Raw genomic sequence first — 25,214 nt, forward strand, 5'->3', positions numbered from 1 at the left:
CCTATGCCTTTAGTGTGCGGGATTTTGAAGATATTGGAAGAATCCATCAGCAACTTGTTTCATTTGTAAAAAGAGTACCTCGACAGCCCAGTTCCCAGCCTGTATTAGGTAAACTGATGTTTTTATTACGTCCGTTTCACTTTTGCTCTTGCTCTCGATCTCGATCTATCTCGCTCTATCAATCTAACTCAGTGGTTCTTAACCTTGTTAGAGGTACTGAGTGGTTCTTAACCTTGTTAAAGGTACTGAACCCCACCAGTTTCATATGCGCATCCACCGAACCCTTCTTTAGTGAAAAATAAAATGTTTTTCAAATTCAAGACAAAGTTATATGATCTTTTACTGGTGCACAAAATGAAGCGTGCATGAACATCACCTTGTTCAAAGAACAAAACCAACACAGTGCATGAACTCATAACAAATTACACACCTGCAAATCAGTTTGATTTCTGCTGTTGCCGTATCCATAATATGCAGATAGACAGAAGTTGTTATGTACACGATGAGTCGGGTGTGGCTTGAGTGGAGGCTCCACCGAACCCCTGAGGCAGACTCAACGAACCCCTAGGGTTCGCTCGAACCCTGGTTAAGAACCACTGATCTAACTTTTTCTCTGTCTACCTACCTACCTATCTTTCTACTTTTAATGAATTGTATTGGCCTACTAACTGAATCTTTGCTTTCTGTTTTAAATGCCCCTTGTGGTTTCAGATTCCATCAGTCGTGACATTGTATTTTTACTTGATGGATCGAACAAGTCTAAACCGAGATTCGAAGATATCAAAGACTTTGTACTCGGGATAGTGGCAGAACTTCACATCAATACAAGCAAAGATCATGTAGCTGTGGTTCAGTACAGCAACACAGCACAGATGTACTTCAATTTGGCACATTTTTTTGCAAAGGACATTCTTCTTGATACAATAAGAGGTCTAAGTCACAAAGGAGGGTCACCAAACAACATTGGAGCAGCTCTCCAATATGTTAGGGACTATGTGTTTACTCCTGAATCGGGAAGTAGACTTCATCAGGGTGTTTCACAAGTACTTTTTGTTCTAAGCAACGAAAGATCTGCAGATGACATAAGAGCCCCTGTCAGAATGCTGAAAGAGCTTGGTGTGATTATAATTGCTATTGGAACAGCGAATGCTGACACCCTACAACTTCAAACAATGTCGCACAATGCCAGATATGCAATTTCTGTAACTGATTACACGGAGCTTCCGACTGCCAAGGATGGTGTGTTGTCACTACTTAAAGAAGCTCCCCAACTTTTAGAGCAATCTGCCGCTGTGGAGAGTTTTGGTAAGCTGTTCTGTATTGGATTGTTTCTTCAATTGTGAACAACAACAAAAAAATTCCGTTGCAGTTCTAACGGATTGTTTAAAATGATAAACTTGTTTTCCACTAGTGATTCTTAAGAATTGACTACTGTTGAGCATCCATATTTTTACGTTTGTCTACAGATTCACAGAAAAATGACGTCGTTTTTCTGATTGATGGATCATATGACTCTCGAAATGGCTTTGAAATGATACGACAATTTATTGAAAAAATGGCTGAAAATTTTAATATTCATGATGACAGAGACCAGGTGGCTGTCGTTCAATACAGTCGCGATTCCACAGTCAATTTCTACTTAAATTCATATTCATCAAAGACTGATGTGCTCAATTCCATCCGAACAATGAGGCATAAGTATGGAAGACCCCTCAACCTAGGCAAAGCCCTGGAGTTTGTCAGAGACAATGTATTTGCAGCTTCAGTCGGAGGTCGTCGTGAATATCTGGTTCCTCAGTATCTGTTTGTTTTTAGTGGTGGCAGATCACAGGATGACGTGAGAGGACCAGCACAGTCACTCAAGAAAAATGGAATCAAGACTTTCACTATTGGCACAGAGAATGCTGATACATTAGATATGCAAAACATCTCTTTTAAACCATCACATTATTTTTATGTTACAAATTTCACACATTTGCCAAGTATACACCAACCCCTGAGAGCCATCATGGAGGATGTTGAGGAAACAACTGGATATACACCAACAGTTGGTAAGAAATAACAAAAATATTTTTACTTAGTGAAGAAAATTATTTTTGAGCACGAATAAACAAATATGCACGGAACGATGCGCAATGTAAAGTGGAATGGAGGGGCCACTTTGAATATCGGTATAGCCCTAGATTATGTTAAAAACAATGTGTTCACTGCCTTATCAGGAAGCAGAGCCCGGAGAGGAAATCCCAAAGTCATTGATTGTCTTAAGTAGGATGAAGTAAAATAACTATTTCTCAGAACCAGTGGACAGACTAAGAGATGCTGGTATTGCCCTTTATAACATTGCGGTGCAGTACGCAAATCAACAAGGCATGGATAAAATGGCGCATAGTGCTGAAACAGAATATTGTATCAAAGAAACATATCAATTTCCTCTAGTGTTGCAACGTTTACTCTCAACAGAATTTTCTGTCAAATACATAGTCATTCCTGGTTTTGGGGAGAAAAATTAATCAACATCTACAGTATGTAATGATTATGACTTTAATTGTATGACATATATAATTCAAGGCTTGAACTGCATCGAGGGCAGGGCTGTTAAACTAAATTATTATCAGGGGCCACAGTTCTACCTTCACAATTATTATTCTCCATTCTTATGGTTGGAAAACAAGGATATGTCGATATGTTATTAGTTATAAGCTAATCCTAGCGAGGAGACTGAATGTTTTGGAGCAAGTCTTTGGGCATACATATGACATTTACGACTTAACTTTATGTTTTTGCAGGTTTAATATAAAAAAGCAGAGTTGAGGTAGAAGCAGTCGTAGATTGAGGTACAACTCTAAGTCGCCCCCGTAAAAGTAAAAAACAACAACAGTAAAAGTGTTTGTAGGACTCAGAAAACCTGTGTTTGAAGAAAATTATAAGAGACATTTCAGTCAGGACAAATTATATCACTTTCAATTGGAAAAACAATAAGTTTTCTGGTATTGCTGTGTATCCGTAAACTGTGTGGGTAGCGCAGGTCTGTGTCATGTAGTAGAAGTGAAAAAACAGTCTTCAGGAAAAGTTACTAGAGAAATAATAGATCTAAAGTTCTGTGCAAAAAATTACATTAGCTTTTTAGAGGTTGGCACACCAAACTCATATGTCTTACATTTTGTGTAATACAGTGGACAGCCAGCCATTCGGAAGGGACATTGTTTTTTTGTTGGATGGATCTGACACCACAAGAAATGGTTTCTCAGCTATGACAGACTTTGTCCAACAAGTAGTAGAGACACTTAACATTGACGACAACAGAGATCGTGTCTCAGTAGTTCAGTACAGCAGAGACGCAGCTGTCCAGTTCTATCTGAACTCATACACAACAAAGGGCGAGATCCTTGAAATTGTCAGAGGTCTGAGGCACAAAGGTGGAAGACCCCTCAACACGGGAGAAGCTCTCCAGTACTTGAGGGATAATGTCTTCACAGCCTCTGCCGGCAGCAGGCGGCTTGAGGGAGTTCAACAGGTCCTAATTTTGCTAAGCGGTGGAAGGTCTTTTGACAGTGTTGATGAATCAGCTGCTGCTCTCAAAATGCTGGGAGTGCTGATCCTTGCAATCGGAAACAGGGAATCCGATAGCAGGGAACTGCAGAAGATAGCCCACAATCCCAGATATGCTCTGTCTGTGGCTGACTTTTCTGACCTACCAAGTATCCAGCAACAGCTCCAGTCCTCCGTGAATACTGTGGTGATTGACGTCACCCCAGAATCACCACCAGTCATTGGTACGTTTACAATCACATGATATAAGTATAAACGGATAGGATATTCGATCTTCCATATCTTCTGTGACAAAGATACTGAGCTAGCGCAAAGCTTATTTTTTCTGAGATGGGGATTCCTCTTAGAATAGGGCTTGAAGTTAAAAGAGGCAGCACTCGTAACTTAAAAAATGTCAAAGCACATTTGGTCAGCCATTTTCAACATATTGCAAAGTTCGTTTTCCTATATTTTCTTTCGTCTTCTTTCAGCTGAAAGTGATGCCAAAAAAGATATTGTGTTCCTTCTTGATGGCTCAGATGGCACAAGGAATGGTTTCCCTGCCATGCGTGATTTTGTCGAAAGAGTGGTAAAGAAACTCAATGTGGGACCAAACAGAGATCGTGTCTCTGTGGTCCAGTACAGCAGAGATGCAGAGGTCCAGTTCTATCTGAACACGTACACCTCAAGAGATGCTATTGGGGATGCAGTCAGAGGGCTCAGACACAGAGGAGGAAGACCTCTCAATACAGGGTCTGCCCTCCAATACGTCAGAGACCACATCTTTACAAACTCCTCTGGTAGTAGGCACCAACAAGGTGTTCCACAAATCTTAATCCTGCTAAATGGCGGAAGGTCTTCTGACAGCATTGACATCCCAGCATCCGCTCTCAAACAGCGGGGCATCTTTACAATCACCATTGGAACACAGAGCTCTGACAACAACGAACTCCAGAAGATTTCTTATGGTCCGAGCTATTCTCTGTCCGTGCCTGAGCTCACTGACCTTCCCAATGTCCAAGATCAGCTTTCCTCTGTAATGAGCAGAGTCTTAAGGGCAGTGCCCGGGACACCCACAGTGACTGGTAAGCCACACAAACATCCCAAACACGTGGCAGCATGACAAGTTGGCTGGTATTGGAGTGTATCGGAAGGTTATGTGGTTAGGGCAAGTCCCTGTCAGATCTTAAGAGTAGAAAGACAGGCAAATTGCGCATGTAATTTGACTTTGGCTTCTTAGAGGTTGGCATACCAAGTTAATACGTCTCACATTTTGTGTACCACAGTGGACGGACAGGCAGTAGGAAGAGATGTTGTTTTCTTGTTGGATGGATCTGACACCACAAGAAATGGATTTTCAGCTATGAGAGACTTTGTCCAACGAGTAGTAGAGACACTTAACGTGGACGACAACAGAGATCGTGTCTCAGTAGTTCAGTACAGCAGAGACGCAGCTGTCCAGTTCTATCTGAACACATACACGACAAAGGGCGAGATCCTTGATATTGTCAGAGGTCTGAGGCACAAAGGTGGAAGACCCCTCAACACGGGAGCAGCTCTCCAGTACTTGAGGGATAATGTCTTCACAGCCTCTGCCGGGAGCAGGCGGCTTGAGGGAGTTCCACAGGTCCTAATTTTGCTAAGCGGTGGAAGGTCTTTTGACAGCGTTGATGCATCAGCTGCTGAACTCAAACAGCTGGGAGTGCTGATCTTTGCCATCGGAACCCGGGGTTCCGATAGCAGAGAACTGCAGAAGATAGCCCACGACACCAGCTATGCTCTGTCTGTGACTGAATTCTCTGACCTACCAAGTATCCAGCAACAGCTCCAGACCTCCGTGAATACTGCGGTGATTGACGTCACCCCAGAATCACCACCAGTCATTGGTACGTTTACAATCACATGATATAAGTATGCACGGATAGGTTATTCGATCTTCCATATCTTCAGTGACAAAGATACTGAGCTAGCGCAAAGCTTATTTTTTCTGAGATGGGGATTTCTCTTAGAATAGGGCTTGAAGTTAAAAGAGGCAGCACTCGTAACTTAAAAAGATGTCAAAGCACATTTGGTCAGCCATTTTCAACATTTTGCAAAGTTCGTTTTCCCATATTTTCTTTCGTCTTCTTTCAGCTGAAAGTGATGCCAAAAAAGATATTGTGTTCCTTCTTGATGGCTCAGATGGCACAAGGAATGGTTTCCCTGCCATGCGTGATTTTGTTGAAAGAGTGGTAAAGAAACTCAATGTGGGACCAAACAGAGATCGTGTCTCTGTGGTCCAGTACAGCAGAGATGCAGAGGTCCAGTTCTATCTGAACACGTACACCTCAAGAGATGCTATTGGGGATGCAGTCAGAGGGCTCAGACACAGAGGAGGCAGACCTCTCAATACAGGGTCTGCCCTCCAATACGTCAGAGACAACATCTTTACAAACTCCTCTGGTAGTAGGCACCAACAAGGTGTTCCACAAATCTTAATCCTGCTAAATGGCGGAAGGTCTTCTGACAGCATTGACATCCCAGCATCCGCTCTCAAACAGCGGGGCATCTTTACAATCACCATTGGAACACAGAGCTCTGACAACAACGAACTCCAGAAGATTTCTTATGGTCCGAGCTATTCTCTGTCCGTGCCTGAGCTCACTGACCTTCCCAATGTCCAAGATCAGCTTTCCTCTGTAATGAGCAGAGTCTTAAGGGCAGTGCCCGGGACACCCACAGTGACTGGTAAGCCACACAAACATCCCAAACACGTGGCAGCATGACAAGTTGGCTGGTATTGGAGTGTATCGGAAGGTTATGTGGTTAGGGCAAGTCCCTGTCAGATCTTAAGAGTAGAAAGACAGGCAAATTGCGCATGTAATTTGACTTTGGCTTCTTAGAGGTTGGCATACCAAGTTAATACGTCTCACATTTTGTGTACCACAGTGGACGGACAGGCAGTAGGAAGAGATGTTGTTTTCTTGTTGGATGGATCTGACACCACAAGAAATGGATTTTCAGCTATGAGAGACTTTGTCCAACGAGTAGTAGAGACACTTAACGTGGACGACAACAGAGATCGTGTCTCAGTAGTTCAGTACAGCAGAGACGCAGCTGTCCAGTTCTATCTGAACACATACACGACAAAGGGCGAGATCCTTGATATTGTCAGAGGTCTGAGGCACAAAGGTGGAAGACCCCTCAACACGGGAGCAGCTCTCCAGTACTTGAGGGATAATGTCTTCACAGCCTCTGCCGGGAGCAGGCGGCTTGAGGGAGTTCCACAGGTCCTAATTTTGCTAAGCGGTGGAAGGTCTTTTGACAGCGTTGATGCATCAGCTGCTGAACTCAAACAGCTGGGAGTGCTGATCTTTGCCATCGGAACCCGGGGCTCCGATAGCAGAGAACTGCAGAAGATAGCCCACGACACCAGCTATGCTCTGTCTGTGACTGAATTCTCTGACCTACCAAGTATCCAGCAACAGCTCCAGACCTCCGTGAATACTGCGGTGATTGACGTCACCCCAGAATCACCACCAGTCATTGGTACGTTTACAATCACATGATATAAGTATGCACGGATAGGTTATTCGATCTTCCATATCTTCAGTGACAAAGATACTGAGCTAGCGCAAAGCTTATTTTTTCTGAGATGGGGATTTCTCTTAGAATAGGGCTTGAAGTTAAAAGAGGCAGCACTCGTAACTTAAAAAGATGTCAAAGCACATTTGGTCAGCCATTTTCAACATTTTGCAAAGTTCGTTTTTCCATATTGTCTTTCGTCTTCTTTCAGCTGAAAGTGATCCCAAAAAAGATATTGTGTTCCTTCTTGATGGCTCAGATGGCACAAGGAATGGTTTCCCTGCCATGCGTGATTTTGTTGAAAGAGTGGTAAAGAAACTCAATGTGGGACCAAACAGAGATCATGTCTCTGTGGTCCAGTACAGCAGAGATGCAGAGGTCCAGTTCTATCTGAACACGTACACCTCAAGAGATGCTATTGGGGATGCAGTCAGAGGGCTCAGACACAGAGGAGGCAGACCTCTCAATACAGGGTCTGCCCTCCAATACGTCAGAGACAACATCTTTACAAACTCCTCTGGTAGTAGGCACCAACAAGGTGTTCCACAAATCTTAATCCTGCTAAATGGCGGAAGGTCTTCTGACAGCATTGACATCCCAGCTCCCGCTCTCAAACAGCGGGGCATCTTTACAATCACCATTGGAACACAGAGCTCTGACAACAACGAACTCCAGAAGATTTCTTATGGTCCGAGCTATTCTCTGTCCGTGCCTGAGCTCACTGACCTTCCCAATGTCCAAGATCAGCTTTCCTCTGTAATGAGCAGAGTCTTAAGGGCAGTGCCCGGGACACCCACAGTGACTGGTAAGCCACACAAACATCCCAAACACGTGGCAGCATGACAAGTTGGCTGGTATTGGAGTGTATCGGAAGGTTATGTGGTTAGGGCAAGTCCCTGTCAAATCTTAAGAGTAGAAAGACAGGCAAATTGCGCATGTAATTTGACTTTGGCTTCTTAGAGGTTGGCATACCAAGTTAATACGTCTCACATTTTGTGTACCACAGTGGACGGACAGGCAGTAGGAAGAGATGTTGTTTTCTTGTTGGATGGATCTGACACCACAAGAAATGGATTTTCAGCTATGAGAGACTTTGTCCAACGAGTAGTAGAGACACTTAACGTGGACGACAACAGAGATCGTGTCTCAGTAGTTCAGTACAGCAGAGACGCAGCTGTCCAGTTCTATCTGAACACATACACGACAAAGGGTGAGATCCTTGATATTGTCAGAGGTCTGAGGCACAAAGGTGGAAGACCCCTCAACACGGGAGCAGCTCTCCAGTACTTGAGGGATAATGTCTTCACAGCCTCTGCCGGGAGCAGGCGGTTTGAGGGAGTTCCACAGGTCCTAATTTTGCTAAGCGGTGGAAGGTCTTTTGACAGCGTTGATGCATCAGCTGCTGAACTCAAACAGCTGGGAGTGCTGCTCTTTGCCATCGGAACCCGGGGCTCCGATAGCAGAGAACTGCAGAAGATAGCCCACGACACCAGCTATGCTCTGTCTGTGACTGAATTCTCTGACCTACCAAGTATCCAGCAACAGCTCCAGACCTCCGTGAATACTGCGGTGATTGACATCACCCCAGAATCACCACCAGTCATTGGTACGATTACAATCACATGATATAAGTATGCACGGATAGGTTATTCGATCTTCCATATCTTCAGTGACAAAGATACTGAGCTAGCGCAAAGCTTATTTTTTCTGAGATGGGGATTTCTCTTAGAATAGGGCTTGAAGTTAAAAGAGGCAGCACTCGTAACTTAAAAAGATGTCAAAGCACATTTGGTCAGCCATTTTCAACATATTGCAAAGTTCGTTTTCCCATATTTTCTTTCGTCTTCTTTCAGCTGAAAGTGATGCCAAAAAAGATATTGTGTTCCTTCTTGATGGCTCAGATGGCACAAGGAATGGTTTCCCTGCCATGCGTGATTTTGTCGAAAGAGTGGTAAAGAAACTCAATGTGGGACCAAACAGAGATCGTGTCTCTGTGGTCCAGTACAGCAGAGATGCAGAGGTCCAGTTCTATCTGAACACGTACACCTCAAGAGATGCTATTGGGGATGCAGTCAGAGGGCTCAGACACAGAGGAGGAAGACCTCTCAATACAGGGTCTGCCCTCCAATACGTCAGAGACAACATCTTTACAAACTCCTCTGGTAGTAGGCACCAACAAGGTGTTCCACAAATCTTAATCCTGCTAAACGGCGGAAGGTCTTCTGACAGCATTGATATCCCAGCATCCGCTCTCAAACAGCGGGGCATCTTTACAATCACCATTGGAACACAGAGCTCTGACAACAACGAACTCCAGAAGATTTCTTTTGGTCCGAGCTATTCTCTGTCCGTGCCTGAGCTCACTGACCTTCCCAATGTCCAAGATCAGCTTTCCTCTGTAATGAGCAGAGTCTTAAGGGCAGTGCCCGGGACACCCACAGTGACTGGTAAGCCACACAAACATCCCAAACACGTGGCAGCATGACAAGTTGGCTGGTATTGGAGTGTATCGGAAGGTTATGTGGTTAGGGCAAGTCCCTGTCAGATCTTAAGAGTAGAAAGACAGGCAAATTGCGCATGTAATTTGACTTTGGCTTCTTAGAGGTTGGCATACCAAGTTAATACGTCTCACATTTTGTGTACCACAGTGGACGGACAGGCAGTAGAAAGAGATGTTGTTTTCTTGTTGGATGGATCTGACACCACAAGAAATGGATTTTCAGCTATGAGAGACTTTGTCCAACGAGTAGTAGAGACACTTAACGTGGACGACAACAGAGATCGTGTCTCAGTAGTTCAGTACAGCAGAGACGCAGCTGTCCAGTTCTATCTGAACACATACACGACAAAGGGCGAGATCCTTGATATTGTCAGAGGTCTGAGGCACAAAGGTGGAAGACCCCTCAACACGGGAGCAGCTCTCCAGTACTTGAGGGATAATGTCTTCACAGCCTCTGCCGGGAGCAGGCGGCTTGAGGGAGTTCCACAGGTCCTAATTTTGCTAAGCGGTGGAAGGTCTTTTGACAGCGTTGATGCATCAGCTGCTGAACTCAAACAGCTGGGAGTGCTGATCTTTGCCATCGGAACCCGGGGCTCCGATAGCAGAGAACTGCAGAAGATAGCCCACGACACCAGCTATGCTCTGTCTGTGACTGAATTCTCTGAACTACCAAGTATCCAGCAACAGCTCCAGACCTCCGTGAATACTGCGGTGATTGACGTCACCCCAGAATCACCACCAGTCATTGGTACGTTTACAATCACATGATATAAGTATGCACGGATAGGTTATTCGATCTTCCATATCTTCAGTGACAACGATACTGAGCTAGCGCAAAGCTTATTTTTTCTGAGATGGGGATTTCTCTTAGAATAGGGCTTGAAGTTAAAAGAGGCAGCACTCGTAACTTAAAAAGATGTCAAAGCACATTTGGTCAGCCATTTTCAACATTTTGCAAAGTTCGTTTTCCCATATTGTCTTTCGTCTTCTTTCAGCTGAAAGTGATCCCAAAAAAGATATTGTGTTCCTTCTTGATGGCTCAGATGGCACAAGGAATGGTTTCCCTGCCATGCGTGATTTTGTTGAAAGAGTGGTAAAGAAACTCAATGTGGGACCAAACAGAGATCATGTCTCTGTGGTCCAGTACAGCAGAGATGCAGAGGTCCAGTTCTATCTGAACACGTACACCTCAAGAGATGCTATTGGGGATGCAGTCAGAGGGCTCAGACACAGAGGAGGCAGACCTCTCAATACAGGGTCTGCCCTCCAATACGTCAGAGACAACATCTTTACAAACTCCTCTGGTAGTAGGCACCAACAAGGTGTTCCACAAATCTTAATCCTGCTAAATGGCGGAAGGTCTTCTGACAGCATTGACATCCCAGCATCCGCACTCAAACAGCGGGGCATCTTTACAATCACCATTGGAACACAGAGCTCTGACAACAACGAACTCCAGAAGATTTCTTATGGTCCGAGCTATTCTCTGTCCGTGCCTGAGCTCACTGACCTTCCCAATGTCCAAGATCAGCTTTCCTCTGTAATGAGCAGAGTCTTAAGGGCAGTGCCCGGGACACCCACAGTGACTGGTAAGCCACACAAACATCCCAAACACGTGGCAGCATGACAAGTTGGCTGGTATTGGAGTGTATCGGAAGGTTATGTGGTTAGGGCAAGTCCCTGTCAGATCTTAAGAGTAGAAAGACAGGCAAATTGCGCATGTAATTTGACTTTGGCTTCTTAGAGGTTGGCATACCAAGTTAATACGTCTCACATTTTGTGTACCACAGTGGACGGACAGGCAGTAGGAAGAGATGTTGTTTTCTTGTTGGATGGATCTGACACCACAAGAAATGGATTTTCAGCTATGAGAGACTTTGTCCAACGAGTAGTAGAGACACTTAACGTGGACGACAACAGAGATCGTGTCTCAGTAGTTCAGTACAGCAGAGACGCAGCTGTCCAGTTCTATCTGAACACATACACGACAAAGGGTGAGATCCTTGATATTGTCAGAGGTCTGAGGCACAAAGGTGGAAGACCCCTCAACACGGGAGCAGCTCTCCAGTACTTGAGGGATAATGTCTTCACAGCCTCTGCCGGGAGCAGGCGGTTTGAGGGAGTTCCACAGGTCCTAATTTTGCTAAGCGGTGGAAGGTCTTTTGACAGCGTTGATGCATCAGCTGCTGAACTCAAACAGCTGGGAGTGCTGATCTTTGCCATCGGAACCCGGGGCTCCCATAGCAGAGAACTGCAGAAGATAGCCCACGACACCAGCTATGCTCTGTCTGTGACTGAATTCTCTGACCTACCAAGTATCCAGCAACAGCTCCAGACCTCCGTGAATACTGCGGTGATTGACATCACCCCAGAATCACCACCAGTCATTGGTACGATTACAATCACATGATATAAGTATGCACGGATAGGTTATTCGATCTTCCATATCTTCAGTGACAAAGATACTGAGCTAGCGCAAAGCTTATTTTTTCTGAGATGGGGATTTCTCTTAGAATAGGGCTTGAAGTTAAAAGAGGCAGCACTCGTAACTTAAAAAGATGTCAAAGCACATTTGGTCAGCCATTTTCAACATATTGCAAAGTTCGTTTTCCCATATTTTCTTTCGTCTTCTTTCAGCTGAAAGTGATGCCAAAAAAGATATTGTGTTCCTTCTTGATGGCTCAGATGGCACAAGGAATGGTTTGCCTGCCATGCGTGATTTTGTCGAAAGAGTGGTAAAGAAACTCAATGTGGGACCAAACAGAGATCGTGTCTCTGTGGTCCAGTACAGCAGAGATGCAGAGGTCCAGTTCTATCTGAACACGTACACCTCAAGAGATGCTATTGGGGATGCAGTCAGAGGGCTCAGACACAGAGGAGGAAGATCTCTCAATACAGGGTCTGCCCTCCAATACGTCAGAGACAACATCTTTACAAACTCCTCTGGTAGTAGGCACCAACAAGGTGTTCCACAAATCTTAATCCTGCTAAACGGCGGAAGGTCTTCTGACAGCATTGATATCCCAGCATCCGCTCTCAAACAGCGGGGCATCTTTACAATCACCATTGGAACACAGAGCTCTGACAACAACGAACTCCAGAAGATTTCTTATGGTCCGAGCTATTCTCTGTCCGTGCCTGAGCTCACTGACCTTCCCAATGTCCAAGATCAGCTTTCCTCTGTAATGAGCAGAGTCTTAAGGGCAGTGCCCGGGACACCCACAGTGACTGGTAAGCCACACAAACATCCCAAAAACGTGGCAGCATGACAAGTTGGCTGGTATTGGAGTGTATCGGAAGGTTATGTGGTTAGGGCAAGTCCCTGTCAGATCTTAAGAGTATAAAGACAGGCAAATTGCGCATGTAATTTGACTTTGGCTTCTTAGAGGTTGGCATACCAAGTTAATACGTCTCACATTTTGTGTACCACAGTGGACGGACAGGCAGTAGGAAGAGATGTTGTTTTCTTGTTGGATGGATCTGACACCACAAGAAATGGATTTTCTGCTATGAGAGACTTTGTCCAACGAGTAGTAGAGACACTTAACGTGGACGACAACAGAGATCGTGTCTCAGTAGTTCAGTACAGCAGAGACGCAGCTGTCCAGTTCTATCTGAACACATACACGACAAAGGGCGAGATCCTTGATATTGTCAGAGGTCTGAGGCACAAAGGTGGAAGACCTCTCAACACGGGAGCAGCTCTCCAGTACTTGAGGGATAATGTCTTCACAGCCTCTGCCGGGAGCAGGCGGCTTGAGGGAGTTCCACAGGTCCTAATTTTGCTAAGCGGTGGAAGGTCTTTTGACAGCGTTGATGCATCAGCTGCTGAACTCAAACAGCTGGGAGTGCTGATCTTTGCCATCGGAACCCGGGGCTCCGATAGCAGAGAACTGCAGAAGATAGCCCACGACACCAGCTATGCTCTGTCTGTGACTGAATTCTCTGACCTACCAAGTATCCAGCAACAGCTCCAGACATCCGTGAATACTGCGGTGATTGACGTCACCCCAGAATCACCACCAGTCATTGGTACGTTTACAATCACATGATATAAGTATGCACGGATAGGTTATTCGATCTTCCATATCTTCAGTGACAAAGATACTGAGCTAGCGCAAAGCTTATTTTTTCTGAGATGGGGATTTCTCTTAGAATAGGGCTTGAAGTTAAAAGAGGCAGCACTCGTAACTTAAAAAGATGTCAAAGCACATTTGGTCAGCCATTTTCAACATTTTGCAAAGTTCGTTTTCCCATATTTTCTTTCGTCTTCTTTCAGCTGAAAGTGATGCCAAAAAAGATATTGTGTTCCTTCTTGATGGCTCAGATGGCACAAGGAATGGTTTCCCTGCCATGCGTGATTTTGTTGATAGAGTGGTAAAGAAACTCAATGTGGGACCAAACAGAGATCGTGTCTCTGTGGTCCAGTACAGCAGAGATGCAGAGGTCCAGTTCTATCTGAACACGTACACCTCAAGAGATGCTATTGGGGATGCAGTCAGAGGGCTCAGACACAGAGGAGGCAGACCTCTCAATACAGGGTCTGCCCTCCAATACGTCAGAGACAACATCTTTACAAACTCCTCTGGTAGTAGGCACCAACAAGGTGTTCCACAAATCTTAATCCTGCTAAATGGCGGAAGGTCTTCTGACAGCATTGACATCCCAGCATCCGCTCTCAAACAGCGGGGCATCTTTACAATCAGCATTGGAACACAGAGCTCTGACAACAACGAACTGCAGAAGATTTCTTATGGTCCGAGCTATTCTCTGTCCGTGCCTGAGCTCACTGACCTTCCCAATGTCCAAGATCAGCTTTCCTCTGTAATGAGCAGAGTCTTAAGGGCAGTGCCCGGGACACCCACAGTGACTGGTAAGCCAAACAAACATCCCAAAAACGTGGCAGCATGACAAGTTGGCTGGTATTGGAGTGAATCGGAAGGTTATGTGGTTAGGGCAAGTCCCTGTCAGATCTTAAGAGTAAAAAGACAGGCAAATTGCGCATGTAATTTGACTTTGGCTTCTTAGAGGTTGGCATACCAAGTTAATACGTCTCACCTTTTGTGTACCACAGTGGACGGACAGGCAGTAGGAAGAGATGTTGTTTTCTTGTTGGATGGATCTGACCCCACAAGAAATGGATTTTCTGCTATGAGAGACTTTGTCCAACGAGTAGTAGAGACACTTAACGTGGACGACAACAGAGATCGTGTCTCAGTAGTTCAGTACAGCAGAGACGCAGCTGTCCAGTTCTATCTGAACACATACACGACAAAGGGCGAGATCCTTGATATTGTCAGAGGTCTGAGGCACAAAGGTGGAAGACCCCTCAACACGGGAGCAGCTCTCCAGTACTTGAGAGATAATGTCTTCACAGCCTCTGCCGGGAGCAGGCGGCTTGAGGGAGTTCCACAGGTCCTAATTTTGCTAAGCGGTGGAAGGTCTTTTGACAGCGTTGATGCATCAGCTGCTGAACTCAAACAGCTGGGAGTGCTGATCTTTGCCATCGGAACCCGGGGCTCCGATAGCAGAGAACTGCAGAAGATAGCCCACGACACCAGCTATGCTCTGTCTGTGACTGAATTCTCTGACCTACCAAGTATCCAGCAACAGCTCCAGACATCCGTGAATACTGCGGTGATTGACGTCACCCCAGAATCACCACCAGTCATTGGTACGTTTACAATCACATGATATAAGTATGCACGGATAGGTTATTCGATCTTCCATATCTTCAGTGACAAAGATACTGAGCTAGCGCAAAGCTTATTTTTTCTGAGATGGGGATTTCTCTTAGAATAGGGCTTGAAGTTAAAAGAGGCAGCACTCGTAACTTAAAAAGATGTCAAAGCACATTTGGTCAGCCATTTTCAACATTTTGCAAAGTTCGTTTTCCCATATTTTCTTTCGTCTTCTTTCAGCTGAAAGTGATGCCAAAAAAGATATTGTGTTCCTTCTTGATGGCTCAGATGGCACAAGGAATGGTTTCCCTGCCATGCGTGATTTTGTTGATAGAGTGGTAAAGAAACTCAATGTGGGACCAAACAGAGATCGTGTCTCTGTGGTCCAGTACAGCAGAGATGCAGAGGTCCAGTTCTATCTGAACACGTACACCTCAAGAGATGCTATTGGGGATGCAGTCAGAGGGCTCAGACACAGAGGAGGCAGACCTCTCAATACAGGGTCTGCCCTCCAATACGTCAGAGACAACATCTTTACAAACTCCTCTGGTAGTAGGCACCAACAAGGTGTTCCACAAATCTTAATCCTGCTAAATGGCGGAAGGTCTTCTGACAGCATTGACATCCCAGCATCCGCTCTCAAACAGCGGGGCATCTTTACAATCAGCATTGGAACACAGAGCTCTGACAACAACGAACTGCAGAAGATTTCTTATGGTCCGAGCTATTCTCTGTCCGTGCCTGAGCTCACTGACCTTCCCAATGTCCAAGATCAGCTTTCCTCTGTAATGAGCAGAGTCTTAAGGGCAGTGCCCGGGACACCCACAGTGACTGGTAAGCCAAACAAACATCCCAAAAACGTGGCAGCATGACAAGTTGGCTGGTATTGGAGTGAATCGGAAGGTTATGTGGTTAGGGCAAGTCCCTGTCAGATCTTAAGAGTAAAAAGACAGGCAAATTGCGCATGTAATTTGACTTTGGCTTCTTAGAGGTTGGCATACCAAGTTAATACGTCTCACCTTTTGTGTACCACAGTGGACGGACAGGCAGTAGGAAGAGATGTTGTTTTCTTGTTGGATGGATCTGACCCCACAAGAAATGGATTTTCTGCTATGAGAGACTTTGTCCAACGAGTAGTAGAGACACTTAACGTGGACGACAACAGAGATCGTGTCTCAGTAGTTCAGTACAGCAGAGACGCAGCTGTCCAGTTCTATCTGAACACATACACGACAAAGGGCGAGATCCTTGATATTGTCAGAGGTCTGAGGCACAAAGGTGGAAGACCCCTCAACACGGGAGCAGCTCTCCAGTACTTGAGAGATAATGTCTTCACAGCCTCTGCCGGGAGCAGGCGGCTTGAGGGACTTCCACAGGTCCTAATTTTGCTAAGCGGTGGAAGGTCTTTTGACAGCGTTGATGCATCAGCTGCTGAACTCAAACAGCTGGGAGTGCTGATATTTGCCATCGGAACCCGGGGCTCCGATAGCAGAGAACTGCAGAAGATAGCCCACGACACCAGCTATGCTCTGTCTGTGACTGAATTCTCTGACCTACCAAGTATCCAGCAACAGCTCCAGACCTCCGTGAATACTGCGGTGATTGACGTCACCCCAGAATCACCACCAGTCATTGGTACGTTTACAATCACATGATATAAGTATGCACGGATAGGTTATTCGATCTTCCATATCTTCAGTGACAAAGATACTGAGCTAGCGCAAAGCTTTTTTTTTTCTGAGATGGGGATTTCTCTTAGAATAGGGCTTGAAGTTAAAAGAGGCAGCACTCGTAACTTAAAAAGATGTCAAAGCACATTTGGTCAGCCATTTTCAACATTTTGCAAAGTTCGTTTTCCCATATTTTCTTTCGTCTTCTTTCAGCTGAAAGTGATGCCAAAAAAGATATTGTGTTCCTTCTTGATGGCTCAGATGGCACAAGGAATGGTTTCCCTGCCATGCGTGATTTTGTTGAAAGAGTGGTAAAGAAACTCAATGTGGGACCAAACAGAGATCGTGTCTCTGTGGTCCAGTACAGCAGAGATGCAGAGGTCCAGTTCTATCTGAACACGTACACCTCAAGAGATGCTATTGGGGATGCAGTCAGAGGGCTCAGACACAGAGGAGGCAGACCTCTCAATACAGGGTCTGCCCTCCAATACGTCAGAGACAACATCTTTACAAACTCCTCTGGTAGTAGGCACCAACAAGGCGTCCCACAAATCTTAATCCTGCTAAATGGCGGAAGGTCTTCTGACAGCATTGACATCCCAGCATCCGCTCTCAAACAGCGGGGCATCTTTACAATCAGCATTGGAACACAGAGCTCTGACAACAACGAACTGCAGAAGATTTCTTATGGTCCGAGCTATTCTCTGTCCGTGCCTGAGCTCACTGACCTTCCCAATGTCCAAGATCAGCTTTCCTCTGTAATGAGCAGAGTCTTAAGGGCAGTGCCCGGGACACCCACAGTGACTGGTAAGCCACACAAACATCCCAAACACGTGGCAGCATGACAAGTTGGCTGGTATTGGAGTGTATCGGAAGGTTATGTGGTTAGGGCAAGTCCCTGTCAGATCTTAAGAGTAGAAAGACAGGCAAATTGCGCATGTAATTTGACTTTGGCTTCTTAGAGGTTGGCATACCAAGTTAATACGTCTCACATTTTGTGTACCACAGTGGACGGACAGGCAGTAGGAAGAGATGTTGTTTTCTTGTTGGATGGATCTGACACCACAAGAAATGGATTTTCAGCTATGAGAGACTTTGTCCAACGAGTAGTAGAGACACTTAACGTGGACGACAACAGAGATCGTGTCTCAGTAGTTCAGTACAGCAGAGACGCAGCTGTCCAATTCTATCTGAACACATACACGACAAAGGGCGAGATCCTTGATATTGTCAGAGGTCTGAGGCACAAAGGTGGAAGACCCCTCAACACGGGAGCAGCTCTCCAGTACTTGAGGGATAATGTCTTCACAGCCTCTGCCGGGAGCAGGCGGCTTGAGGGAGTTCCACAGGTCCTAATTTTGCTAAGTGGTGGAAGGTCTTTTGACAGCGTTGATGCATCAGCTGCTGAACTCAAACAGCTGGGAGTGCTGATCTTTGCCATCGGAACCCGGGGCTCCGATAGCAGAGAACTGCAGAAGATAGCCCACGACACCAGCTATGCTCTGTCTGTGACTGAATTCTCTGACCTACCAAGTATCCAGCAACAGCTCCAGACCTCCGTGAATACTGCGGTGATTGACGTCACCCCAGAATCACCACCAGTCATTGGTACGTTTACAATCACATGATATAAGTATGCACGGATAGGTTATTCGATCTTCCATATCTTCAGTGACAAAGATACTGAGCTAGCGCAAAGCTTATTTTTTCTGAGATGGGGATTTCTCTTAGAATAGGGCTTGAAGTTAAAAGAGGCAGCACTCGTAACTTAAAAAGATGTCAAAGCACATTTGGTCAGCCATTTTCAACATTTTGCAAAGTTCGTTTTCCCATATTTTCTTTCGTCTTCTTTCAGCTGAAAGTGATGCCAAAAAAGATATTGTGTTCCTTCTTGATGGCTCAGATGGCACAAGGAATGGTTTCCCTGCCATGCGTGATTTTGTTGAAAGAGTGGTAAAGAAACTCAATGTGGGACCAAACAGAGATCGTGTCTCTGTGGTCCAGTACAGCAGAGATGCAGAGGTCCAGTTCTATCTGAACACGTACACCTCAAGAGATGCTATTGGGGATGCAGTCAGAGGGCTCAGACACAGAGGAGGCAGACCTCTCAATACAGGGTCTGCCCTCCAATACGTCAGAGACAACATCTTTACAAACTCCTCTGGTAGTAGGCACCAACAAGGTGTTCCACAAATCTTAATCCTGCTAAATGGCGGAAGGTCTTCTGACAGCATTGACATCCCAGCATCCGCTCTCAAACAGCGGGGCATCTTTACAATCAGCATTGGAACACAGAGCTCTGACAACAACGAACTGCAGAAGATTTCTTATGGTCCGAGCTATTCTCTGTCCGTGCCTGAGCTCACTGACCTTCCCAATGTCCAAGATCAGCTTTCCTCTGTAATGAGCAGAGTCTTAAGGGCAGTGCCCGGGACACCCACAGTGACTGGTAAGCCAAACAAACATCCCAAAAACGTAGCAGCATGACAAGTTGGCTGGTATTGGAGTGTACCGGAAGGTTATGTGGTTAGGGCAAGTCCCTGTCAGATCTTAAGAGTAGAAAGACAGGCAAATTGCGCATGTAATTTGACTTTGGCTTCTTAGAGGTTGGCATACCAAGTTAATACGTCTCACATTTTGTGTACCACAGTGGACGGACAGGCAGTAGGAAGAGATGTTGTTTTCTTGTTGGATGGATCTGACACCACAAGAAATGGATTTTCTGCTATGAGAGACTTTGTCCAACGAGTAGTAGAGACACTTAACGTGGACGACAACAGAGATCGTGTCTCAGTAGTTCAGTACAGCAGAGACGCAGCTGTCCAGTTCTATCTGAACACATACACGACAAAGGGCGAGATCCTTGATATTGTCAGAGGTCTGAGGCACAAAGGTGGAAGACCCCTCAACACGGGAGCAGCTCTCCAGTACTTGAGGGATAATGTCTTCACAGCCTCTGCCGGGAGCAGGCGGCTTGAGGGAGTTCCACAGGTCCTAATTTTGCTAAGCGGTGGAAGGTCTTTTGACAGCGTTGATGCATCAGCTGCTGAACTCAAACAGCTGGGAGTGCTGATCTTTGCCATCGGAACCCGGGGATCCGATAGCAGAGAACTGCAGAAGATAGCCCACGACACCAGCTATGCTCTGTCTGTGACTGAATTCTCTGACCTACCAAGTATCCAGCAACAGCTCCAGACCTCCGTGAATACTGCGGTGATTGACGTCACCCCAGAATCACCACCAGTCATTGGTACGTTTACAATCACATGATATAAGTATGCACGGATAGGTTATTCGATCTTCCATATCTTCAGTGACAAAGATACTGAGCTAGCGCAAAGCTTATTTTTTCTGAGATGGGGATTTTTCTTAGAATAGGGCTTGAAGTTAAAAGAGGCAGCACTCGTAACTTAAAAAGATGTCAAAGAACATTTGGTCAGCCATTTTCAACATTTTGCAAAGTTCGTTATCCCATATTTTCTTTCGTCTTCTTTCAGCTGAAAGTGATGCCAAAAAAGATATTGTGTTCCTTCTTGATGGCTCAGATGGCACAAGGAATGGTTTCCCTGCCATGCGTGATTTTGTTGAAAGAGTGGTAAAGAAACTCAATGTGGGACCAAACAGAGATCGTGTCTCTGTGGTCCAGTACAGCAGAGATGCAGAGGTCCAGTTCTATCTGAACACGTACACCTCAAGAGATGCTATTGGGGATGCAGTCAGAGGGCTCAGACACAGAGGAGGCAGACCTCTCAATACAGGGTCTGCCCTCCAATACGTCAGAGACAACATCTTTACAAACTCCTCTGGTAGTAGGCACCAACAAGGTGTTCCACAAATCTTAATCCTGCTAAATGGCGGAAGGTCTTCTGACAGCATTGACATCCCAGCATCCGCTCTCAAACAGCGAGGCATCTTTACAATCAGCATTGGAACACAGAGCTCTGACAACAACGAACTGCAGAAGATTTCTTATGGTCCGAGCTATTCTCTGTCCGTGCCTGAACTCACTGACCTTCCCAATGTCCAAGATCAGCTTTCCTCTGTAATGAGCAGAGTCTTAAGGGCAGTGCCCGGGACACCCACAGTGACTGGTAAGCCAAACAAACATCCCAAAAACGTGGCAGCATGACAAGTTGGCTGGTATTGGAGTGAATCGGAAGGTTATGTGGTTAGGGCAAGTCCCTGTCAGATCTTAAGAGTAGAAAGACAGGCAAATTGTGCATGTAATTTGACTTTGGCTTCTTAAAGGTTGGCATACCAAGTTAATACGTCTCACCTTTTGTGTACCACAGTGGACGGACAGGCAGTAGGAAGAGATGTTGTTTTCTTGTTGGATGGATCTGACACCACAAGAAATGGATTTTCAGCTATGAGAGACTTTGTCCAACGAGTAGTAGAGACACTTAACGTGGATGACAACAGAGATCGTGTCTCAGTAGTTCAGTACAGCAGAGACGCAGCTGTCCAGTTATATCTGAACACATACACGACAAAGGGCGAGATCCTTGATATTGTCAGAGGTCTGAGGCACAAAGGTGGAAGACCCCTCAACACGGGAGCAGCTCTCCAGTACTTGAGGGATAATGTCTTCACAGCCTCTGCCGGGAGCAGGCGGCTTGAGGGAGTTCCACAGGTCCTAATTTTGCTAAGCGGTGGAAGGTCTTTTGACAGCGTTGATGCATCAGCTGCTGAACTCAAACAGCTGGGAGTGCTGATCTTTGCCATCGGAACCCGGGGCTCCGATAGCAGAGAACTGCAGAAGATAGCCCACGACACCAGCTATGCTCTGTCTGTGACTGAATTCTCTGACCTACCAAGTATCCAGCAACAGCTCCAGACCTCCGTGAATACTGCGGTGATTGACGTCACCCCAGAATCACCACCAGTCATTGGTACGTTTACAATCACATGATATAAGTATGCACGGATAGGTTATTCGATCTTCCATATCTTCAGTGACAAAGATACTGAGCTAGCGCAAAGCTTATTTTTTCTGAGATGGGGATTTCTCTTAGAATAGGGCTTGAAGTTAAAAGAGGCAGCATTCGTAACTTAAAAAGATGTCAAAGAACATTTGGTCAGCCATTTTCAACATTTTGCAAAGTTCGTTATCCCATATTTTCTTTCGTCTTCTTTCAGCTGAAAGTGATGCCAAAAAAGATATTGTGTTCCTTCTTGATGGCTCAGATGGCACAAGGAATGGTTTCCCTGCCATGCGTGATTTTGTTGATAGAGTGGTAAAGAAACTCAATGTGGGACCAAACAGAGATCGTGTCTCTGTGGTCCAGTACAGCAGAGATGCAGAGGTCCAGTTCTATCTGAACACGTACACCTCAAGAGATGCTATTGGGGATGCAGTCAGAGGGCTCAGACACAGAGGAGGCAGACCTCTCAATACAGGGTCTGCCCTCCAATACGTCAGAGACAACATCTTTACAAACTCCTCTGGTAGTAGGCACCAACAAGGTGTTCCACAAATCTTAATCCTGCTAAATAGCGGAAGGTCTTCTGACAGCATTGACATCCCAGCATCCGCTCTCAAACAGCGGGGCATCTTTACAATCAGCATTGGAACACAGAGCTCTGACAACAACGAACTGCAGAAGATTTCTTATGGTCCGAGCTATTCTCTGTCCGTGCCTGAGCTCACTGACCTTCCCAATGTCCAAGATCAGCTTTCCTCTGTAATGAGCAGAGTCTTAAGGGCAGTGCCCGGGACACCCACAGTGACTGGTAAGCAACACAAACATCCCAAACACGTGGCAGCATGACAAGTTGGCTGGTATTGGAGTGTATCGGAAGGTTATGTGGTTAGGGCAAGTCCCTGTCAGATCTTAAGAGTAGAAAGACAGGCAAATTGCGCATGTAATTTGACTTTGGCTTCTTAGAGGTTGGCATACCAAGTTAATACGTCTCACATTTTGTGTACCACAGTGGACGGACAGGCAGTAGGAAGAGATGTTGTTTTCTTGTTGGATGGATCTGACACCACAAGAAATGGATTTTCAGCTATGAGAGACTTTGTCCAACGAGTAGTAGAGACACTTAACGTGGACGACAACAGAGATCGTGTCTCAGTAGTTCAGTACAGCAGAGACGCAGCTGTCCAGTTCTATCTGAACACATACACGACAAAGGGCGAGATCCTTGATATTGTCAGAGGTCTGAGGCACAAAGGTGGAAGACCCCTCAACACGGGAGCAGCTCTCCAGTACTTGAGGGATAATGTCTTCACAGCTTCTGCCGGGAGCAGGCGGCTTGAGGGAGTTCCACAGGTCCTAATTTTGCTAAGCGGTGGAAGGTCTTTTGACAGCGTTGATGCATCAGCTGCTGAACTCAAACAGCTGGGAGTGCTGATCTTTGCCATCGGAACCCGGGGCTCCGATAGCAGGGAACTGCAGAAGATAGCCCACGACACCAGCTATGCTCTGTCTGTGACTGAATTCTCTGACCTACCAAGTATCCAGCAACAGCTCCAGACCTCCGTGAATACTGCGGTGATTGACGTCACCCCAGAATCACCACCAGTCATTGGTACGTTTACAATCACATGATATAAGTATGCACGGATAGGTTATTCGATCTTCCATATCTTCAGTGACAAAGATACTGAGCTAGCGCAAAGCTTATTTTTTCTGAGATGGGGATTTCTCTTAGAATAGGGCTTGAAGTTAAAAGAGGCAGCGCTCGTAACTTAAAAAGATGTCAAAGCACATTTGGTCAGCCATTTTCAACATTTTGCAAAGTTCGTTTTCCCATATTTTCTTTCGTCTTCTTTCAGCTGAAAGTGATGCCAAAAAAGATATTGTGTTCCTTCTTGATGGCTCAGATGGCACAAGGAATGGTTTCCCTGCCATGCGTGATTTTGTCGAAAGAGTGGTAAAGAAACTCAATGTGGGACCAAACAGAGATCGTGTCTCTGTGGTCCAGTACAGCAGAGATGCAGAGGTCCAGTTCTATCTGAACACGTACACCTCAAGAGATGCTATTGGGGATGCAGTCAGAGGGCTCAGACACAGAGGAGGCAGACCTCTCAATACAGGGTCTGCCCTCCAATACGTCAGAGACAACATCTTTACAAACTCCTCTGGTAGTAGGCACCAACAAGGTGTTCCACAAATATTAATCCTGCTAAATGGCGGAAGGTCTTCTGACAGCATTGACATCCCAGCATCCGCTCTCAAACAGCGGGGCATCTTTACAATCACCATTGGAACACAGAGCTCTGACAACAACGAACTCCAGAAGATTTCTTATGGTCCGAGCTATTCTCTGTCCGTGCCTGAGCTCACTGACCTTCCCAATGTCCAAGATCAGCTTTCCTCTGTAATGAGCAAAGTCTTAAGGGCAGTGCCCGGGACACCCACATTGACTGGTAAGCCAAACAAACGTCCCAAACACGTGGCAGCATGACAAGTTGGCTGGTATTGGAGTGTATCGGAAGGTTATGTGGTTAGGGCAAGTCCCTGTCAGATCTTAAGAGTAGAAAGACAGGCAAATTGCGCATGTAATTTGACTTTGGCTTCTTAGAGGTTGGCATACCAAGTTAATACGTCTCACATTTTGTGTACCACAGTGGACGGACAGGCAGTAGGAAGAGATGTTGTTTTCTTGTTGGATGGATCTGACACCACAAGAAATGGATTTTCTGCTATGAGAGACTTTGTCCAACGAGTAGTAGAGACACTTAACGTGGACGACAACAGAGATCGTGTCTCAGTAGTTCAGTACAGCAGAGACGCAGCTGTCCAGTTCTATCTGAACACATACACGACAAAGGGCGAGATCCTTGATATTGTCAGAGGTCTGAGGCACAAAGGTGGAAGACCCCTCAACACGGGAGCAGCTCTCCAGTACTTGAGGGATAATGTCTTCACAGCCTCTGCTGGGAGCAGGCGGCTTGAGGGAGTTCCACAGGTCCTAATTTTGCTAAGCGGTGGAAGGTCTTTTGACAGCGTTGATGCATCAGCTGCTGAACTCAAACAGCTGGGAGTGCTGATCTTTGCCATCGGAACCCGGGGCTCCGATAGCAGGGAACTGCAGAAGATAGCCCACGACACCAGCTATGCTCTGTCTGTGACTGAATTCTCTGACCTACCAAGTATCCAGCAACAGCTCCAGACCTCCGTGAATACTGCGGTGATTGACGTCACCCCAGAATCACCACCAGTCATTGGTACGTTTACAATCACATGATATAAGTATGCACGGATAGGTTATTCGATCTTCCATATCTTCAGTGACAAAGATACTGAGCTAGCGCAAAGCTTA

At 45.8% G+C, this 25,214-nt stretch overlaps 3 protein-coding genes across 6 annotated transcripts in view; all 3 read left to right on the forward strand.

Annotated features, from left to right (window-relative positions):
- Window positions 1-25,214, forward strand: part of LOC133564395 (collagen alpha-3(VI) chain-like) — a 135,385-nt gene that overhangs the window by 35,476 nt on the left and 74,695 nt on the right. The gene's annotated exons all lie outside the window — the stretch shown is intronic.
- On the forward strand, window positions 5,579-6,308 carry LOC133564397 (collagen alpha-3(VI) chain-like). The gene has a single exon (XM_061918661.1). The coding sequence runs from the start codon at window positions 5,583-5,585 to the stop codon at window positions 6,291-6,293; it is 711 nt and encodes a 236-aa protein (XP_061774645.1). The 5' UTR covers window positions 5,579-5,582; the 3' UTR covers window positions 6,294-6,308.
- Window positions 23,676-25,191, forward strand: LOC133564393 (collagen alpha-3(VI) chain-like). Its single transcript, XM_061918654.1, has 2 exons — window positions 23,676-24,318; window positions 24,520-25,191. The coding sequence occupies exons 1-2, from the start codon at window positions 23,799-23,801 to the stop codon at window positions 25,137-25,139; spliced, it is 1,140 nt and encodes a 379-aa protein (XP_061774638.1). The 5' UTR covers window positions 23,676-23,798; the 3' UTR covers window positions 25,140-25,191.

Source organism: Nerophis ophidion, linkage group LG13 (genome assembly GCF_033978795.1).
Source record: "Nerophis ophidion isolate RoL-2023_Sa linkage group LG13, RoL_Noph_v1.0, whole genome shotgun sequence".
Lineage (NCBI taxonomy): Eukaryota > Metazoa > Chordata > Actinopteri > Syngnathiformes > Syngnathidae > Nerophis > Nerophis ophidion.

Bases quoted from the DNA above. Each gene is read 5' to 3' on its own strand.
- LOC133564397 (XM_061918661.1), top strand. From the start codon at position 5,583: ATGTCAAAGCACATTTGGTCAGCCATTTTCAACATTTTGCAAAGTTCG.
- LOC133564393 (XM_061918654.1), top strand. From the start codon at position 23,799: ATGCGTGATTTTGTCGAAAGAGTGGTAAAGAAACTCAATGTGGGACCA. The intron at 24,319-24,519 runs GTAAGCCAAACA...TGTGTACCACAG, and splicing joins CGGGACACCCACATTGACTG to TGGACGGACAGGCAGTAGGA.